The 21,364-nt window shown below is 43.3% G+C and overlaps 1 protein-coding gene across 1 annotated transcript in view; it reads right to left on the reverse strand.

Moving 5' to 3' along the window:
• Positions 1-21,364, reverse strand: part of STX18 (syntaxin 18) — a 144,601-nt gene that overhangs the window by 52,313 nt on the left and 70,924 nt on the right. Inside the window, exons 3-7 of the mRNA XM_066573291.1 lie at positions 16,044-16,156; positions 11,709-11,786; positions 11,423-11,489; positions 6,387-6,505; positions 4,857-4,945 (exon numbers count right to left, since the gene is read on the reverse strand). Coding sequence (XP_066429388.1) covers positions 4,857-4,945; positions 6,387-6,505; positions 11,423-11,489; positions 11,709-11,786; positions 16,044-16,156 — 466 coding nt within the window. The remainder of the gene's footprint in view (positions 1-4,856; positions 4,946-6,386; positions 6,506-11,422; positions 11,490-11,708; positions 11,787-16,043; positions 16,157-21,364) is intronic.

Consider the following 21,364-nt stretch of genomic DNA (forward strand, 5'->3'; position numbering starts at 1 on the left):
TAATTTTTTGCTCCCAAATATGCGCTACGTCTTATTTTCAGGGGGTGTCTTATTTCGCCGCAGCAAATCCGTCTGTGGCCGCTAATCCCTCAATTGGCCAGCTTTGTGGACGAAATTTCTCAAAAATCTCATCCACATGGGACAGCAAATCTGTCACGGTAAAGCTGGGAGAAGCCGGTGTTGTGGTGCGGATTCACCGGCCACAGAAACGGAAAAGCGTGCAGCCAGGTCGCTTCAAAACAAGCGGCTGAGTGCCGTGGGTTTTGAAGCAGCGCTTTCCCGGCGGAAATCTCGCTGTTTATCGCTGTGGCCAAACTGCAAGATTTCCGCTGGAAATACGCTCTGTGAGAACCCAGCCTTAAGAATCACACAGGGTGCCTGACACACACACACAGCCATAAAAAAAATAAGGGCTGTAAAGTAACGTACCTGTCTGCAGACAGAAGGTCCTGGACCACTTGTAAGCAGGGATGGTATTGCAGCTTCTGGCCACCAGGGGGAGCTCATCACAGCAGACGTGTACAGCAGGAACAGAACGTACAGTATGGACTTTTCCAGCCAGCAAGGGGAGCTCACAACAGCACAGCAGGGACAGGATAACAGCAGACTGTCTGCAGATCTACCCATACATCTGGAGGTAGGAGACAACGGGGATGGCAGCAGGGGGACAGGCCTCTTGACTTGCCTGCACACTTTACTATGCCTTACTATCGGGGGGGGGGGGGGGGGCCTTATATTTGGGACTTTTGCAAATTTCAGGGGGTGCCTTATTTTCGGGGAAACACGGTATATATGTGCATTAAAGTGTAGGGGAAAAACGTGATCAGGTTTTGAAGAGGAGTATAGAAATGGGATAACTGAGGAAGACTTATGGCCTTTTACACGGACCAACGATGTTGCAAACGCCTGCACAATCGCTGAGGTCATCGCTAAGGTCTTCAGCGCTCATGCAGAGCATTTAAACTGATAGACTTACCACTGGATTGTGGGCTTCTCGTCCGCTTTTCGCTCAGCGCTTCACCTTGTCAGTCCACTTAATCTCAAATGACAAGTGAGCGATTTTTTTCGCATTCACACAGAACAATAACTCAAATTCATTCGTTCGAACACATTTTGAGCAATAGTCGTTGTGTAAATAGGCCTTAAGGTTAGAGGATACAGGGGCGGTAGACTCTAGAGAACTGTAAAGACTCAGGAAAACTTTGAGACCGGAGTGGTAAAGTGAAGAGCATGGGTAGTAGGATACTAGAAGAGATACAGGATGGTGCAGCACCGTGGAGAGCTTTATGGATGAGTGTTAGGAGCTTATACTCTATAGTAGACGGGAACCAGTGCAATGATTGGCATAGGGTAGAAACCAAAGATAAAAATCAGAAATACTGGGCACAACTCTGTGAGCAAACAGGTTCTGGAGACTAGAAGTATAACCGGACTCGCCACATAACATAGAAACGAGCACATTTATGTGTTTCTGGGATGCAGCCCCTCCCTCAGGACAGCTGGATAGAAACAGCTTCACAGGAATGTAGCTGTGCCCTCTTATTTCATGCACACAATGATGCCCTACTTACGATTGTACTGTAATGCATTAATCTGGGGAACAGAATTGAATAATCAAGTTGGGACCCCTTTACTTTTGCTATTTTGGACATAATCTAATGCTTGTGCCAATCTACGACATTGGGAAGTTGGAGAATCAGTCGGGTCAGTCAGTCAGGGCTTTCGTCTTTATAATATATATATATATATATATATATATATATATATATATATATATATATATATATATATATATATATATATTATACACACACACACACACACACACACACACACACACACACACACACACATCTTTATATGGACATAGGTCATCTTAATAAGAAGACCTGATGGAGAAAAACGAATGTCATTTTTAGTTCTAAACATCTCAGTAACCAAAACTTGTGTGCTCCAGGGCCACAAGCCATGGCAGACTGACAGCAAAGACTTGAATGCAGTTGCCATGGCAACCCACCTGGCCCTCTGCAATTACATGGCAGAGAGCCAATGACATCAGAGGAAGCATCCTCCCTTTTTTAAAAGAGATTTTCCTGCCGCGATCAACACTGATTGTGGCATGTAAGGGGTTAACTTTGGGGATCAGTTAACCTCTTACAGTTGCCAGTCAACTTCTGAGCCCGCACCATCCATAGGACGTAAATGTATGTCCATTCGAGGTCACTGCATCCACGTCATACATTTATGCCCCGAGGTGTGAAGCTGGTAAAGACTGGGGAGGGGAGGATTATATAGGGGTAATTATCAAATATTGGTGTCATTATTGAAGACTAGGATAAAAAAAAGGGGAAATTATTAAAGACTGTGGGCATAAAGATAAAAGGGTAATCATCAGTAATAATGCCCCGAGTGCTTGATAATTTCCCCTTTTTGACCCCAGTCTTTAATTATGCACCCAGTTTTTGGGGGCATAAAAATAAAATCAAAGACTAGGGGCATTGTTAAAAACTGGTGGCATTATTAAAGATTGGGGGCATAAATGGGGTGTTTTGCTGAGTGGGAGCTTTAAGGGAGTATCATCACTGAATGGGGTATAAACAAGAGTTATTTGTGAGTGGGAGCATAAAATGGGGCACATTTACTATGTTCAGGGCATTAAAAGCGGCACTTGGTGTATTGAGCATACAAGGAGCACAAAAGGGGGGATTACTAGTACTGTGTGGGACTCCACAGTTGGCATTATTACTATTTAGAGAAGTATGGATGGGAGATTGTGTAGAGATATGGATTATGTAAAAAGAGTGCTATTAAAAAGGGGTTTTACGAGAACAAATTATCCCCTTGCTGATGCATTAACTTGCTGATCGGTAGGGTTCTCACCGCTGAAACCCCCAGCCGATCTTGAGAACAGAACTTCCGTGTCCTGTTCTCTTGTCACTGCGCAGTGACTTCACTCTGAATAGGTGTTGGCTGAGCATGCCCAGTCCGCGCTCCATTCATCCCAATGGCAGTGACGGGAACACCTGAGCAGCAATGCAGCACCAGCAAGAGTACATCAACAAGCGAAAGAGTTACCCGAGCACAAAACTGGCCAGTGCCATAATAAAGAACACATTGTTCTATTGTAATTGTTCTGCCATCAACTTCCACAAACCCATTTATAAGGGAAAAAACCCTCATTTGTTATTTGATGTAGATCTCCACCTGCCATCTCTCGGAAAGTTTGACATAAATGTAGGAGCAGCAGCAAACACTAATCACGGACTGGCAAACGGAGATTAAAATTCCAACTTTTTCCATATTAAAACCTGAGATAGACATCTCCCGAGATACATTGTCTGTGATCCAGCTTCAGAGATTACAAAGAACAATTAATTGGTCTTCAGCGCGGCGAACGCTTTCTGCTGTCAGCGTGGAGTTTTACAAGCCCCCTTTGTTTTGTCTTTTAACAATACAAAGGAAACGAGATAACAGAAAGGATTTGTGCAAATTTGTATTATAAAAATGAGTCTTCAGGCAGGATGGGGATTCTGCACCACTGTCTTAAAGAAGACCTACCAGAAAAGACTCTTATAAGAAGGTGTCCGTCGCCTACTTTGACCGTCTGTTTAGACCTGCCACTTTCTCATCTGAACGGATTACCGATATCATAGTTCGCTCAGGTAGCCGGTCTATGCGGGCAGATACATTGCTGGCTTGTTGGAATGAGAAATCCTTCAGTCATTCTAATTGGCTGTATAAGTGAATGCGAATGACTGGTATTTAAACTGAATGGTTGGTGAAGGAGCCAATGATTATAAAATGAATGATAAATTTATCATTCAATCGTTGGCTGCGTCAAGAATGAAATTATCATTCATATTTGCTCATTTGAACGATTTTTTGAAAGATATTCATTCTGTGTAAAAAGGGCCTTTAGTGTTATAAACGAAGTTTACGGGCAGCAAGTAGGTGACCTGTGGAGTCCGGAGATGTTCCTCCAGTGTCAGTACTGGAAGGCGCTGCTTAGCAGCACTGTTCAGTGCACTTCCAGCACAGACAACGGGGGTGTAGGTGTGTGTAAACAGATGGGAGGCTATTGATGACACTTACATTCCGGAACTCCATGGGTCACCTACTTTCAGGTTCACGAGGCTCACTCAGCCAATCAGAGCCAGCACTCGATGAACCAATCACAGCTGGCACTCGATGAACCAATCACAGCCATTCAGTAATGTCATTCACTGAATGGCTGTGAATGATCAAGTGCCAGCTCTCATTGGCTGTGCCAGTGGCGATCATGATCCAATCACATCGCTTGCTGGAGGCGGTGTATTCAAAGCCCCATTACCAGGAAGAGAAAGCTTATATTTCAAGCCACCTCCTCCAAAGATCAGGATAGGGCGTATTATTAGTGTAGGTCTTATTTTCGAGGAAACAGTATGTATATGCACCATTAGAGTACACAAAAGTTAGCATGGAAGTACAGTACTACAAAGGAGTTCTGATTTTACTGAGATATGACTGCATGAAGTTACAGGCCCAAAAGCCTGAGGCGGTACTACTGACAGTCTGATGACCCTTCCTATACTGTTGAATGCAGTCTTGTCCTGCAGGCCTTGTGTGAGCTGGAATCACCAAATACAGTTCTATCACTATCCTGGTATATGCACAAGCCACACTTCACCTGACAGGATGCCATCGGTGTAACGCCCAGCGATCGTATCCTGGCATATAACACTAATCTTACTGAGTTTTTAATGTTTCACCTTTGGAGCAGGTTTATGCCTCCCGAGTGCAGCACACATATGGACGATTCCCATATATATGGCTAGGTGCAAATATGGCTTCAGGAAGTAAAGTGGAAAATATCCTACCATTTGAATCTCCTCTGGAGACAACTCGTCTTCACCCCGACCGTCATCCCAAATACCAGATGTGCTGCGTGCGTCAGCCACGGTCCTGTCTGTAACAATAGGAATACAACCCACAGATTGTATATTAGAAGAGATTCTCCCCATTTTATACATATTGCCGATTTCCTTCATACAAGGTGGGCCATAGAATAGTAGGCTGGCACCACCACACTCTTATGAAAGCCGTCTAAAAGAAAAACGGTCTTTGCTGCCCATAGCAACCAATCACAGCGCAGCTTTCATTTTACCTCAGCAGTATAGGAAATGAAAGCTGTGCTGTGGTTGGTTGCCATTTCTTATGCCACTGAGGTAAAATGAAAGCTGTTCTGTGGTTGGTTGCTACGGGCAACAAAGACAGGTTTTCTTTTAGACCGCTTTCATAGGATGTGGTGGCGGCCTAGTTTTGCATTGTCCACCCTGTATAATCTTGCTATACAGATGTAGCAGAGCTGAACTGTATCAACTCCCTGTTCTTGGTTTGTAATGTGACACATCTGTGAGGGAAGATAACATGGACGGTTTTACCTGACGCTTTCTGGCAAAGCACGGCTAACAAATCCTAATGTAAACGAGTTATTACAAATGTCAGCCTCGGCTCTGCCACATCTCCGTTTCACAGGGCTACATAAATACTTGGATAACGTTCCTCATAAATGAAACATTTATTTCAAAATCATCGCCTGAAAACCCTGCCGCTGTCATGTTGCCAAGTGAGGGTGTGAATAAAATGCCTTCCTTAGCAACAGTATCTAAGGGAAGAACACGGTGCACATTAGCATGGTAAAGGTGCCATACACAGATGTCGCTAACACAGATGAGACGAGCGCGCCTCCAGGAGAGAAAAGCAATTAAAAAAAATATATATATGCAACATCTAGTCAGTAATTATGGGAAATGTTCCATTTCTTCTCCTTACATGTCACCTCTGCTGACAGGGCCAACAATCAGGATCTGCGGCTTTAGTCACAGCTCAATATCCGCTGTAACAAGACGGTTGGAACGCACCTTGTGTTTCATCTTGGAAGGTTACAAGGATCCAGTGTCTGAAAACAAAGCACCAGATACTCTGCTGCCCTTTATAGCCATGGCGATAAATGATAACATTGCAGCTGGCTGCAGCTACCACTAGGGGGAGCTCCAGAGCTTACAGCATACAGATTAAGGTGTGGTCTCATTTCTAACAGTTTCGCTGCAAAAGCAAAGCTCTCCGTACACTGCACAGTGGCTTGAGCTGGTACTGCAGGCTGAGTATTATTGAAGTGAATGGGACTTTGCTCCGCACATTGTGTAATAGCGCAAGTTGGTACTGAAAACTGTAGGTTTTTTGCAGCAAAACAGTTAGAAGTGGGACAACACCTTTATATACTGAGTCCAATTAGAAAAAACAAAATGATGAAAGTTGGAGGTATCCATCTCTATAACATACCTTCCCCACTGGCCCACTATTAATGACTAAATCACAACCTAATAGAAGCAGGCTCAGGATCTCACCGGTTGTTTCTTCACCAACTGACTTCCCTTCTTCCGTTGCCTCAGGATTTGGCACTGTGACGGGCTCTGCGGAAGGAGATTTCTTCATCTGGTGGACTTGTTCTGGTTCTAACCGGGATCTGCCCCAACAGACAAACAGCATGGTAGTCAACTAACTTAAAAGAGGACAGCACAACTTCCATATGGCAACAAACTTTCTACATTTTCTTTCATGCGCTGGGAGTTCCGATGCATGTACAGTTTATCTGTCTCTGTTGTGGGCAGAGTCATCAAATCCAATTGCACATGCACGGATCCCAGAGCTCTAGGCGTGTGTGACCACAGCAGCACATCACTGGTACTGAGGGGTGGTGTTTGGAAAGGTACGCAGGCCACCAAAGATGGTCCAGCCAGCCCACCACAGACAGTCTGGCCCAGCCACCAGACTGATTGCATGCAGCACAGGAAACTTAAAAACCTTGATTTTACAAGTATGCTTTACACAGGATGTCCAACAGAGCAGGTTTGAAAATAACCATTGTTTAAAATGGTGTAGGGGGTAAAAAGCTAAAAAAGAGTGGTTTTTTTTAACATTTATAGTTTTTAAAATTTTTATATTTACACTAAAATAAAGTATGGGAATGGGTTCCTCCATTTGTTTTGGCCGTTTTAAAATATAATACGCATGGTTTTGGTTTACAGGGCGATCATAACAACGTTTTTGGGTTATTTTCTTTCTTATGTGTATATTGTTTTATTCTGGAATTTTATTTTACTTATTTATGCAATTGTGTTTTTTACTATCCATGTCCCCCATGACGTCATGCAAGACCTCTGGGGGACATTCACATGTTTTGTTTTTTTTGACACTTTCCCACTGTAGGCCAGTTAAAGGGGAAAGCAACCCCTATAGTGACACTAGTCATTGGCAGAGCTGCCAGGATCTAGTTTGACCCTCCATCTCTGCAGTAGCAGGGAATCTCGGGAGGTCACATGTCCCACCCACCCGGCTCCCGTAGTGAACGTGCATTTTACTTTTACTTTCCTCACACAGTGCTCATTGAGCACTGTGTATTGGGGAAGCAGAAGGCAGAAAGGGTTAAAAACCCCTCCTGCCTTCTTCTCCGAAATATCAGCTGTCACGAACAGCTGATAACCCGTTCCTGTCTCTGATTGATTGCAGAGACAGGAGACTTAAAGCACCGCCGTAATTTTACTATCGGCAGTGCTCTAAGCCCAGGACCAGCCGCCGTAAATTTACTGTTAACGCAGCCATCTTTTTACCAATACTGTACAACCTCATTAAACAACTTTTTAAATTAAACTAAATTTTATGTATTCTTTTGAACTCCATCTATTATTTGAATGTCTAATAATCTGGCACGGGTAAGGACCCACTGATGTCCGGATAATAGGAATATAGAGGGATTGTCTTTCACCATTACAGGGGGTGTGGGGCATTAAAGGGGCATTCCCTGTTGATATGCCCTATAAGGGCATCTGATCACCATACAGTAGAGCCCCACGTTAAGTCCCAGAATGGAGACCTGCTCAGTAATAGTGGTTCCTGTTCTGACAGATCTGCAGTCCTATTACAGGACAGCCGTTCATGTTAATGGCCGACCTGTAACAGTGCACTACGTGCAGCTGCAAGGGAGATATTAGACAAGCTGCAACGTTCCCTGGCAGAATCAGCCAATTGCCAGGAGTGCCAAGAGCACGATTAGTGGTGATCAGCTGATAGCCCTGCATTCTCAAGGGGGTTGTGCATCTCGGCACTATCCCTTTAAAGGCACACGGTCATCAACTTTGACCCCCATAACAGTTTATTGGACTCAAAAAAGTGAGGAAACGGTACTCCAGGGAGCTGTATTTCATACAGCCGCCTCACAAAGTTGGAGCGTATCAGCAGCCTAACTTTTTCTGCGTGCACACTTCCCACAGACACAGTGCTGGAACGGAGCACCTGGCGAGTAGGCAACACAGCTCCCCGGACTCCTCATCCTCTCACCTTTGAGTTCCATAATGTAGCTATGGGGCTCAAATGGGATGGCAGGTTTCATTTAAATACGTGCATTTTGTAAGCTGGTCTGTAAAGTGCAGTGTCTCATCTCAGAGCTGTACAGTAAAAAATACTAATAAAGCATGATGAGCTATATTAAGCAAAACCGTCATATTTTACAAGGTTATTACACATGTAAAGGGGATAAACATTACGAACATTAATTTTTTTTAATCACCAGGCAGGTTGGCAGAGCTGTGCCCCGATAATGAAAGATTTGCATTAGAGAATTTATTTAGCTTTGGAAATAATTGACTTTCCCATTAATGCTCCAATCACACGTTCCTATTGTTATTATCTCACTTATGGAACATAATAGTTTTTAATTGAAAAGGAATAAACTGCCTGTGATGCACTAGCACAAAGGAAATCTATTACCGGGATAAAAGCCTTTCTAATTATCACATTAAAACCTTCTCTTATACCCTATGGGAAAATGGCAAAACCTAGATTTCAGCTTCCTGCCGAAGGAATCTTTTTGATGGTGAATATAGTCAATTTATTTAAAAAAAAAAAAAAAAAAAGATCATTTTAGGTTTTATTTTACACCGTCATGGACCGGTAAGCGTATTGCAGCGAGGAGGGATAATGAGGTTTCAAATGGAATGAAGTAAACCTATTACAAGAGCCAAAAGCCATAAGCATCTTACACTATTCAAGGAAAGGAAGAATGTCACCTGGTCTATGACGTCTTTGCTAGCAAAGTACAGCTGTCTAAGGGGAAGGATGGGGGGAGAATTTCTTGAGACCATGTACCTAGATTTGCAGGAGAACCACGGTGTTGTATAAAGCAATGGATAGGCATACATATGGCTGCTCCGTGTAACTCAATGAAAAAAAAAGTCCAGCTGGGGGTGACTCAGGTGCTGGTAGGTGGTCTCCAGTATCTGGAGCCATGCTGACTGCAGTGTACCCCACAGTTACTGGAGGGTGCTCAGGGGAGGATCCATAGAGCGAACAAGACGACCAAGGTGGTCCCACAGATGCTCAGTTGGGTTCAAGTCTGGGTAATTAGGGGGTCGGGAAGTACTTGGAAGTCTTGGTTCTGCTCTTCCAACTACTGTCGGACATTTCCATAGTGTGACATGTTACATTGTCTTCTTGGAAGATCCCATCTGCCCGAGTGAAGACTAACAGCATGTATGGATGTAGGTGATCTGCAAGGGTGGATTCATAACCAGATCGATTCAGAATGCCTTCCAAAAGATAACGAGGCTTGCCCAAAACATGTCAGGTGGTTTTAACCTCAGTATCTGGAGCCATGCTGACTGCAGTGTACCCCACAGTTACTGGAGGGTGCTCAGGGGAGGATCCATAGAGCGAACAAGACGACCAAGGTGGTCCCACAGATGCTCAGTTGGGTTCAAGTCTGGGTAATTAGGGGGTCGGGAAGTACTTGGAAGTCTTGGTTCTGCTCTTCCAACTACTGTCGGACATTTCCATAGTGTGACATGTTACATTGTCTTCTTGGAAGATCCCATCTGCCCGAGTGAAGACTAACAGCATGTATGGATGTAGGTGATCTGCAAGGGTGGATTCATAACCAGATCGATTCAGAATGCCTTCCAAAAGATAACGAGGCTTGCCCAAAACATGTCAGGTGGTTTTAACCTCTTTATGGTGGGATTCTGAGTGGCATGGTATATAACTAAAGGTAACCCTCTGATATTATACTTAATTAGGTATTGAATTTGGAAGTTTAGTATACGTTCAATATGTGTCTTGCAGGCTCCCATGTTACTGCTGGGAGCCTGAATGGTACTATGCTAGACATAGACTACTTGCTGATATAGTATATAGTATCTGCATGAATATCTGACTTAAATCTACATACGGAGGAATAGGTTTGGATGCCTTAGACATATATGTATTTTTTGAGAATCATCAGATATTTATTTGCATGTATACATTTACGCTCTCAGTTATTTCCCACCAGTGGATAATATTTTAATTGTTTTTTATATTTTAGGTGTGTTTTCTCCTTCTTTTGTTATATGGCTGTCTATATACACAGAATCAAAAAAAAAAAAAAAAAGTAATTTTAGTAAGTCCTGTACTTCATTCCTTTTTTGTTTTTGAAAGTATAGATTTTTAAGGAGGGACGGTTTGTCATTATTCAATGTAGGCTATAGGTAATAGATAATACATAATATCTACCACGTTTTCCCAAAAATAAGCCACTGTCTTATTTTTTTTCCACAAAAGAGGAGGTGTCTTCTTTTCAGGGGTTGTCTTAATACTCACCTAGCAGGTGCCATTCAGGTACCTCTTGCTGGTCTCCGGCGCTGCAGCAGTCTTCAGTGTAATCCTCAGCGCTGAGAGGGTATTTTCTTCCTGGTAACGGGGCTTGAAGACCCCGCCTCCAGCAAGAGACTGCTGTGATTGGTTCAGGAACACCGCCTTAGCCAATCAGAGACGGCACTCTGAATGAAGGGCTGTGATAGGTTCTGGAGCTCCACGGCTCAGCCGATCACAGCAATCTCTTGCTAGAGGTGGGGTATTCAAGCCTTGTTACCAGGAAGAGAATGCTCTCTCAGCACTGAGGACTACATGGAAGACTGCTGAAGCACTAAAGACCAGCAGGGGGGACCCGAACGGCGCCTGTTAGGCGAGTCTTGTTTTGTATTTTTACATTAGTGTAGCTAGGGCTTATTAAGACTGTATCTTGATAGGTTTTCTTATGATGTCCTGTCATTTTATTGAATTATGCTATTCTGTCCAGCCAAAATTGCAATGACAGTCTATGGAGCAGTCCTCTGCATACTGCTGCCACAGATGCTCTGACACAACTTGGCTCTGATCAAAGTTGCTCTAATCCTTCCCTTGGACCAGATTTCCTGTTTCCATCGTATCAACTTCAAGAACTGACTGTTCACTAAATATATCCCATCGCTTGAAGGTGCCATTGTCATGACATAACGTTATTTTCCTGTCCGTGATTTAATATTCTAAGAAATCACAGTAAATACAAACATTTACTAGCTTCGATACTCACAATCTTTTCTTGTCAACCATACGTTTCACTCGGATGGCTCGCTGCTCGGAGTACAGTTTACACACTCCTGCACAGAAACACAAAAAAGGCACAATTTCAGCATTACCTCCTGATCTAAAGTTTAGGAACTACCCATTCATGAACAGATGTTTATCCCTATATATGTAGCCATCTGTAAGTGCCCAACTCCATATTATTAACCAGCAAATCCACTAACAGAGATCTACAGATACGCCTTTATAATAACCTTAAATAAAAGGACATCTGTCCTCTTTCATAAACCTACTTTTTAAATAATCTTCAATGAAGTCCAGGACGGACAGTCTGTGTTCCTTTACTTGAGTAGAAGTGGTCTCCTTAATCGCTGAAGAGAAAAATATATAAACATAGATTTACTGGACTGATATTTGTAACTGATTAAAACATACTGTAAGTAAAAAGTAAAATTGAAACACAATTAAAAGGCTATGAAAACCGTTGTACATGGTTTTAAGATGTGTGTGTATTGATTTTTAAGTCCCTGTAGAAAAAAGGATGCACACATCTATTTTTTGTGCATTGAGTTTTCTTTCTCATGCATTTAGAAATCCTCGTACTTTGTTTGCTGGCATCTTCTACATTCAAGTTTCTGGTTGGAGGAGTGCATTCCCAGCACTTTCTCATAAATGCACACAAGCTCAACTCTCCTTTTGGAGGTTGTGTAGCATAACCATGCCCACTCAATACTACACAGCTATCTCTCCTCTTTCCGAGAAGCTGCTTTGTTCCCCATCAATGCTAATAAGAGCAGCCATCAAAGGTTTATTTCTCAACAGATTGGATACTTAATGCAGGCATAGAAATCCTCATTTGTTAGCAGCACGTCACCCTATGTAAGCAGGGGATGAGCTCCCTACAAAAAATGCACACAAATGGACGCACAAACGAGTGTAAGTAGAAATGGATTGTTCACGCAATCATTTGGGTGATCGCCATTCATTAGGACATCCTTGTAAACAAGCAATTTGTTATATAAAATCGCTCATATGGGCAATTTGTCTGCCTGTAGAATATACATGTTTCCAGCCCACAGATTGAAAATAAAATACACAGCAAGAATAAAGTGGAAATTTAGCCTAAACTGGTCCTCTGGCACTCAGAGTCTAAAATATCACACCAATGGAGTCTATGAGCTCAACCACTACTGACCCCCAGACTTGAGAAATTCTGAAGTCAGCTTCACAAGGCTGTAAAGCCAGTAAGCCAAATATTCGACTCCTATTTTTCCACCCTCCAATTTCAGCTCCAACTCCTTCATAAATGGCTCATAATTAGTAATACATTTCCTGTAGTAAAAATGTAATATCAGGTTTAATAATCTTATTTTGGTGCCTCTTCTGTTAAGGATCCTCATTCACATTAAAGGGGTTATCCCAAAATCAAAAAAGTTATCCCCTATCCACAAGTTAGGCGATACCCTGATGACAGGTAGTGGTCTCACCACTGAGACCCCCACTGATCCTGAGAAGCGGCATCCAGTATCCCTCTTCTCACGGCAAGCTTACTGCACCCTCTAAAGCAAGGAGGAGATTGAATGGAGTGGAGTTCCATTCATTTTCAATAGGACTGTCGGAGAGTACAAACACTCAGCAATTTCCATCTTGCCCACCAAAATGGTGACTACGCATACACGACCAGCGCTCCTTTCAGTCTGATGTCACTGCAGGTGAGAGAAGCGACCCCGCAGTGATAACAAGAGGGACACAAGACCCCCGTTCAAGATAAATTGTGAACCCCCCCCCTCCCCATCGATCATAAAGTTATTCCCCATCCTGTGGATAGGGGATAAATTTAGATTTTGGATAATCCCTTTTTACCGGCGCTATTATACCTATCCTGCCTTCATTTCACTGAAATATAAAACTTCCCTCTATGATATCTAGTCAAGGGGATCTGCAAAGGAAAAATAAATCTACATGACTAAGGAAGACATTAGGCGTATCGCTAAGTATTCTCTCATTGCTACATCGATACACGGGTGGAATACAGATAAGAGAGGCAATAGAGATGTGTTGCACATACAGAGACTGCATTGCTTTGATCAAACTGCTTATTGTTATGGAAGACCATTCACAAAACACAGTCCAAAATTGCTTTGTATGACCCCATGTGCCCGGGTGCCCTTGTACTGCTCTGCCCAAATTGTTTTCATCAATTTCACAGAGCTGGAATAGAAATACAAGGATATAAAAGGCATAAGTGTATGCGAAGAACTGGTTATTTCTCTGACAGTATCAAATAAATGTAATCCACGTCTATGTGCAGGATATATGGGAAAAGCTGGACGTTTAAAGGGCCATTACACACAATCTTGTAGAATTCATAATGCAAGCTGCTAGAAAACCTACAATAATAGAAAACCCGCAACTTTTCTTCCTCTCGTCAGAGATGAAGAGCGGCAGAGTTCTCCCAGTCCAAGCGGGGGACAAAAAGGTTTGAATTTGCTTTAAAGGGGTTTGCCACATTACTAATATGCGCAGCAATAAATCTCTAGAGCACCACACAATACCGTACATATCAGGTTAAATACAAGCTATACTATATAGTCCATTGTTTCTGCAGTTGTTACAACTTGACCAAAAGTTCGTAACTGAATACCCTGCTTTCATGTGACAAAATATATCACAGGAGATCAGCCATGCCCACCCTCCTCCTCACTAGCCCGTGCCTGGCTGTAAAAGGAGCCCCACCCCTTCTTTGTCATGAGTGCAATGTATGAATGTTAAGCTCCACCCCTCCTACTCCTACCGGCATAGAATGGAAGCAATCAGGGGATTTACACTCATGTGGCGAAGAGTGTTAAGGCAGCAGAATGCAGTCCTAAGCTCTCGCTCATGACCTGAAGGTTGCAAGTTCAATCCCCACAGGTTCAGGTAGTCAGCTCAAGGTTGACTCAGCCTCCATCCTTACGAAGTCGGAAATATGAGTACCCAGCTTGCTGGAGGGTAATAAATAAAAAAAAAAAAAAAAAGAATAAAATTTACCTTCAAGTCTGCGGAATAAGTTAGCACAATACAAATAACAGGTCCCACTGTTCTAGCGCAATACAAATAACAAGTCCCACTGTTCTCAGATTTTTGCTATACAGTTTCAGGAAAATGTAGAAAATCTTGCAAAACAACAAAGTGTGGGCGTTGCTTTGGACTGCATCTACATGGGCAACCGGAATATCGGTCCTGGAAACTCTGATGGATATTGTGCTTGTAAATATGTGGTTTGGGAGTGTGATGTGATTTTATTTATTTTTTCTTGCAAATCACCTCGCATTGCTAAACATGTGATCTCATGGGCGTAAAAGTCGTACTTCTTTTTAATAGGAAAGTTTAAGAAAGAAAAAAAACAAAAAAAACACACATTGTACTCTCATGAAACGTACTATGCGAGCATGTTGTGTTTTTCATTTTAACTTGCCCACAGCAAATAATTGGCGAGATTTCTGTAATCTCGCAGATAAATAGGCCATGCTGTAGTTTTTCTGTCTAACAGCATTTCTCTCCCTGCGAGAGGGGGAAACCACCCCCTCTAGAAAACAACAAATATAAATAGAACCTATCGTTTTCAATGGGTCCATTTCTATGAAAGTTTTGTGCGTTTCGTCCACATGTGGCTTCTGCTCATTGACAGGGCTAAATCAGCAGAAAACGGGTTCAAAGAGTCATGGATTTTGATGCAGTTTTTACAGGCGGAATTGATGCAGAACATTCTGTGTTGACTCCCACCATGTGAACATACTCTTAGCCTGGGTTCACACGGGGCGTATTCCCGTCGGAAATCTTGCGGTTTGGGCGCAGCAAAAACCGCGGGATTTCCGCCGGGAGAACCGCCGCGGTGGCTTTGAAGCGGCAGGGCCGCTCGCTCTTTCAGCCGGATTTTCCGCAGCGGATTAGCCATCCCGTGTGGAAGAGGTTTCTGAGAAACCTCGTCCACATGGCTGGCTAATCCCGAGATTAGCGGCCACGGGCGGTTTTGCCGCGGGCGGATCTGCTGCGGCAAAACCGCGGCAAATCCGCCCTGTGTGAACCCAGCCTTAGGGTATGTCCCCACCGAGCAGAAAAGCTGCAGATTTTCTGCATAAAAATCTGCTAAGAGCCTCACCAATCCCAAGAACAGGGTTCACACGTCCCGCTCTTCCTCACTGCAGTGTAGAGGAGCGGCAGCCGAGCATGCGCAGTGCTGTTCTATTAAGCTCAATGGAGCTGACGGAGACAGTCGAGTACAAGCACAAAATGAATGGAGTACTACCACGCATGATCAGGCACAGCTCCATTAAAAGGTGCAGTGAGCAGGACAGGGACCCCCGTTCTCGGGATCGGTAGGAGTCTCAGCGGCAAGACCTCACCCCTGATCAGAGGTTTATTATCCAGCGTGTGGATAGGTGATAAAAAGGGATTCTACGACAACTCCTCTAAAAGATTTGAGACGGTCACAAAGGCGCCGCACTATGATCATGGATAGCCGATGTCCTGTGTGACCACACAGCTCCTAACCCTCTAAAGAAAACGTGATGGTGGGGTTCATACCCATCTGGATAGCACCCCAATACGTTATATGCACACTACTAACACCGGTGTTCAGGACTCACCTTCTGTTCGGAGTTGTTGGATAGCATCCGAACACCCTCTCATGAAGGTCTGTGCATCCTGATCAATCTGGTCGCGTTCGCTGTCCGTCATACGGGAAAATTTTGACACATGACTAAAAAAAGAAAAAGACAAATAAGTCTGACATAGATTGTTCCACTGCAAAGTGCAGCATTAGAGACCACATAATATGGCAGGCAATTTTTGCAATTAGAGACCACTCAGATCAAAAGGGGCTCCTTCATACAGGGCCATTTAGTCACATCTAGTAATGTAATTGGTTCTCAGTAGAGTTAACAAGTAAGCCATAATTATATGCATTCCTATGTCCTCCGCTAGAATCTGCTCCCCTACTTTACAAGCCATTTACTCCAGTTTCTGGCATAAATAAGTCACAAGTTTGAGCCAAGGCATATTTACGTAAAATTATGTCACTTTGAACTTCCAGTTTTTGTCAGAAGTGTGGCCTAGTTTGATCTTGAAGCCGCAAACTTAATTTCTGGCCATCCATTGCCCTCCATAGCCAATCATTTTGGGAAGCAGATCCATAGCTCCTCAGTGCTGCATTTACAGCATACATTAATACTTAGATATTCAATGTCATTATGGCCAATGGAGCCCCACTAAGTGGCATGCTTTCTGATATAATTCAGCTGGGATTTCCCTCCATTCATCCTGTAAACATCTAGTGCTGTTCATCTTTCCTGACCCGACGTTGCAGTTTGTCTAAGAGATGTTCAATAGAGTTCAGATGGGGACTCTGCAGGCCAGTCCAATCGTGGAACATCAATATCCTCAAACCAGCATTGGACTTGTGACAAGGTGCGTTGTCTTGTTGGAAGCATTACTGACCATTCCCAGAATATTGTCACATTGTCAGAAGCACATTATATCTAGAATGTCAGGGTACACCTCCATGTTCATGGTTCTTGTCACTGCAACCAACAGACCGAGACCATGCCACAAAGAATCCCCAGACCATAATGGAACCTCCGCTTTACTTAAAATGTTAGACACACTCAGGAAGGTGGTGTTCACCAGGTACCCTCCGCACCCAGGTAGTCCATCTGATTAGAAGATAGCGTAGCATGATTTCTCACTCCATAGAATGTTCTTCAATTGCTGAACTGTCCAATGAGGACTTTCATTGCACCACTGTAAATATGCCAATGCATTTTCCTTGAGAGAACTTGTCAGATGTTTGCAGGATGAATGGAGGGAAATAACAGCTGACGTGTATCAGATCTTATTAGAAAAGTATGCCACAAAGAGTAGTCAATGTCATTAGAGGCCCCACTAAGTTAACATATATAAATAAATACTACTTCTGATTATTGGTATAATAAAGACTGACCTACATCCAGAGTGCAGCCCAAGTATAATATAAATCTTTCCTCCCAGTAATCCTCTACACATCCAGAGTGAGGCGCCCTCACTATTATATACACTTTGAGCTGAGCTGCAATACCAGACAAGGGCAGGAATGGAACAATTTTCAAGAGAAAGCAGCCGTGATATTTCTAACCCCTTTTAATGCTTCCCTGGAGGTTATGACCCTGCGCTGCCATAGACAACAAGGTTTGCTCACAGAGATAATGTATCATTCAGAAAACTCAGAAGTGATAATCATCTTCATTTATATAGCGCCAACGTATTCCGCAGCGCTTACGATAGAACTGATCCAGTGTGAGGCAATAAAGGCTTGTATGCACAGATATAAATGATACCGATAACATGTATGTGCATCAATCTGCAGACAGAGGAGTTATATAATGCCTTGTAGATGTCCCTCTTTAGGAGAGCAGGATGCAAACACCTCCAGCCCAGTGTCAATCAATTCAGCAGCGCTCTACTTTGACGAGCATACAGGACCAGCCAAATAACCAGTTTGGTTCCCATTATGATGTCCTGCAAAATCCGGGAGGAAAACTGGCAGTGTACTGCACTAGGTCATCCTTCATTTTAACAGAAATCAGCAAAGACGACTCTGAATGGACCCTCTAATTGTGATATAGACAAGCCCTAAAAAGTCGAAGGGGAAATGAAGAGTAATAGAATGCAGAGAAATATAATGTCCTCTGCTGCCCCACAGGTCTAGATAGTAGACATCCCTGGAGGTAGTACAAATCTACCTCCTCAGCTCATATACCACACCCAGAGGCATTTTAATGTCATATTGGACCCATCCACATACTTGCCCTGTCCTGACCCAAATTTTTTTTTCTTGTTGCCAAGAAAAAAAAACAAAAAACAAAGTCATACTCCCCTTACCCAGCAGACTGCACTTCCCCATGGTCTCCGCTCACTTCCGAGTCTAGTGGTCATGTGCCTTTCTATGCATGGGACCACTGCGGCCAATCATTGGCCTCAACAATACGGAGACTGCCAATCGGCAGCAACAGTCACGTGCTTAGACAGGCACATGACCACTGCACCCAGGAGTGAGTGGAGAGCGTTGGACAGGAGCAGCGGGGCACTCAAGAGGTAGGTGGTTCTTTTTGTTTTGTATTTTAATTTAGGCCTGGGTAAAGAATGAAGGGGGTGCATGCTCCTTCACTCCGAGCCCATCCCAAGGACAAATCAGTGTTTATGCCCGCCTGTAAAACCCCTTTTTTAATTTTTTGCTCTTTATGGTTAGTCTGCTCTCCATCAAAATTACAAGCAACACTTTCTGGCCACTACCGCGGTTACTGATTGAGCACTGCCTGCCATAAATGGCATCCGTACTCTGTTAATAGGGTTTGGAGGGTGAAGACGAGGACATTGAAATCTGCAGCAGTCCAGCTTATGATAACATTGTGAATGTGGGAATTGCAGTTTTTATAGTTTGTCAAGTATAGCTGGAAATATTAGATTTGGCTCATAAATAAAGACGGCAATAACCTCCATCGGCAATAGAACACAAACAAGCTACATGCTGCAGTCCTTGGATCGATGATCAAGGTGAGACTCTGCTCTGCCTACTAATTGTCTCCTTGTTCTAAAGAAAAAAAGCTTAATAAGTAAATCCATTACGCTTTAATGCATTATACTATTCAGATGCAGAGCAATGTCTGTCTGGGTAATCTGGTAGTTGGGCCCGCTAGAACAGTGACAGGTCCACCAACCAAGTAGTAATTTACGGTGGTGTTCCATAACTCAGAGCTGAACATTAATGGCCAGTCCCAATGCGCAAGAGAGGCAACGTCCCCCATTTTAAATCCAGTTGTAAAGGGCCACTGTGAAGATGGAAATATATAATGTCTATACAGCCAAGGCAAATCTGACCTATAGCATAGCCATGTGCGGCCAGCACCACCTTTTACCTGCAGCCTCCATCCCCCTGAACAGAGATATGGCTGATTGCACAGATTGACAAGCCCTGTCTAATCAATGCTGGGGCCGGTCCCTGCAGAACTATAATGAGCACTTTCCTTCCTGGTAAAAGACAGCAGTTACTGGTTATTGTCATCACATAATAACCTGCAACTGTGTGAAAGGCACCGCTTAAACTGTGAGCACTTTCCCTTACTACAGATGAAAGCACTTATTGAATTTTACAGAAAGAAATGAAATGTCAGATGAAATGCAGAGTGATAAAGTAAACTCTCCATTTAAGGTCACCACTTTAAAAAAGGTCCTTTACATGGGATGGCTATCGGGTGTATAAGCGTGTCAGAGAACTCTCTCCACCCATTCACTGTAAATAAGAGTTGTTTATAGATTGAAAGACTCCTGTTTACACTGAGTGAGAAACTGCTCAGTAGCCGTTCTATTTCAGTGAGCTCAAATGGAATGAAGATTGACAACTGAGCAAGTTCTTGCTCCGTATACATTTACAAATGGATCTGGATAAGTTGGGGACTTGGGCAGAAAAAAGTGAAAGAGATGGACTTAGGGATTTTAGTTAAAACTGTAAGCTCTGGAGAAACCAGAGTCAGGCAGCTGCTGCCAAGGCAAATATGGTGCATCAAAAGAGGTCTAGGGGCAGATGAGGAGGACAATGTTCCCCTTTACAAATCACTGGTCAGACTACGCAAGGACTATTGTGTAGTTTTGGGTACAGGTACTCAAAAAAAGGACATATCAGAGCTTAAGTGGCTTCAAATAACGGGCATTTAAAAGTAATAAATGAAATGGATGGACTACAATACCCAGAGAGATTATCAAAATTGGGGTCATTTAGTTTAGAGAAAAAGATGGCTGAGGGGCGACCTAATAACTATGTATAAATATATCAGGGGACAATACAGAGATCTCTCCATTGTCTGTTTATACCCAGGACTCTAGACGCAGATGATGCCCCCTTGTTACAGTCAGAGGAACACCGACCTAGAAAGGGGTTCTTTACTGTAAGAGCAGTGACACAGCAGAAGAAAGGTTCAGCCAGGACAGATGAAGTCCCTGAAGCTCCTGGCATGTAATGTGAGCGGGTTGTATAACAGACTCAGCAGCACAAGGCTCATCTGTAGACAGAGAACATTTCAGCAGTGAGACATGGCAGTGGGAACAGTTGCAAATGGCGACAGGATTTTCAAAGTTTTGGGCGTGTTGGCGACTATTTTGGTTGTCACCCTGAGCCCTACCAGGATTGTGTCTGTGGAGAAGCAGCTGTTATAAAAGAGCACAAAGAGGAGACGAGGAGAATTATATTTCTAGTTAACTTTATTAAAGGGCCAGTTAAGGGGCCAATGCACTGGCATAAGAAACACATGTGTGCAGAATTTTAAGTACATCTATATTAGAAAAACTGTATAATTTCCAATTCTGTAAGTGAATAAAGTGTAAAACTACCAACTGAACAACCCCTTTATTAATGAATTCTGGAATGTCAGGACAGTAGGAGGGACCCATTAAAAGCAGTTCCCTTTTATATACAACTAGCGATTTGTACTAAAAGTGGAACAATTTGATTTAGACTGTAGCGCTCCTTAGTCGATCATGCGGTGCAGGTACAGATCGTCTAACACCATGGTCCTCAGGTTACAACGCTTCCTTGAAGCTAAGAAATAGGTGTATAACATTAACCTAGGATTATGAGCTCCACGGGCTACTATACATCTACGACACGACATACAGGCCGCGGGGCGAGCTCATCCAGGGAGAGCACAGCTCCGAACTGTATATACCAGGTCACCCAAATGACGAGATGTAGCTGGAGGGATCCACAGCGCCATTTATCTACCAGATTCTCAGATTACACTCCTCTGTAGAAGCTACATCAGTCGGCTGGAAAATTGAATGTGAATGAGGAGAGGTTTATGGCGGTGCAAGTCACAGAACTATGAAGATGCTGAGCACAAAGATCTAAACTTATCTGATGATAGAGTGAGGCCGGCACTGC

This window comes from Eleutherodactylus coqui, chromosome 7, assembly GCF_035609145.1.
Source record: "Eleutherodactylus coqui strain aEleCoq1 chromosome 7, aEleCoq1.hap1, whole genome shotgun sequence".
NCBI classification, from domain to species: Eukaryota; Metazoa; Chordata; class Amphibia; order Anura; family Eleutherodactylidae; genus Eleutherodactylus; species Eleutherodactylus coqui.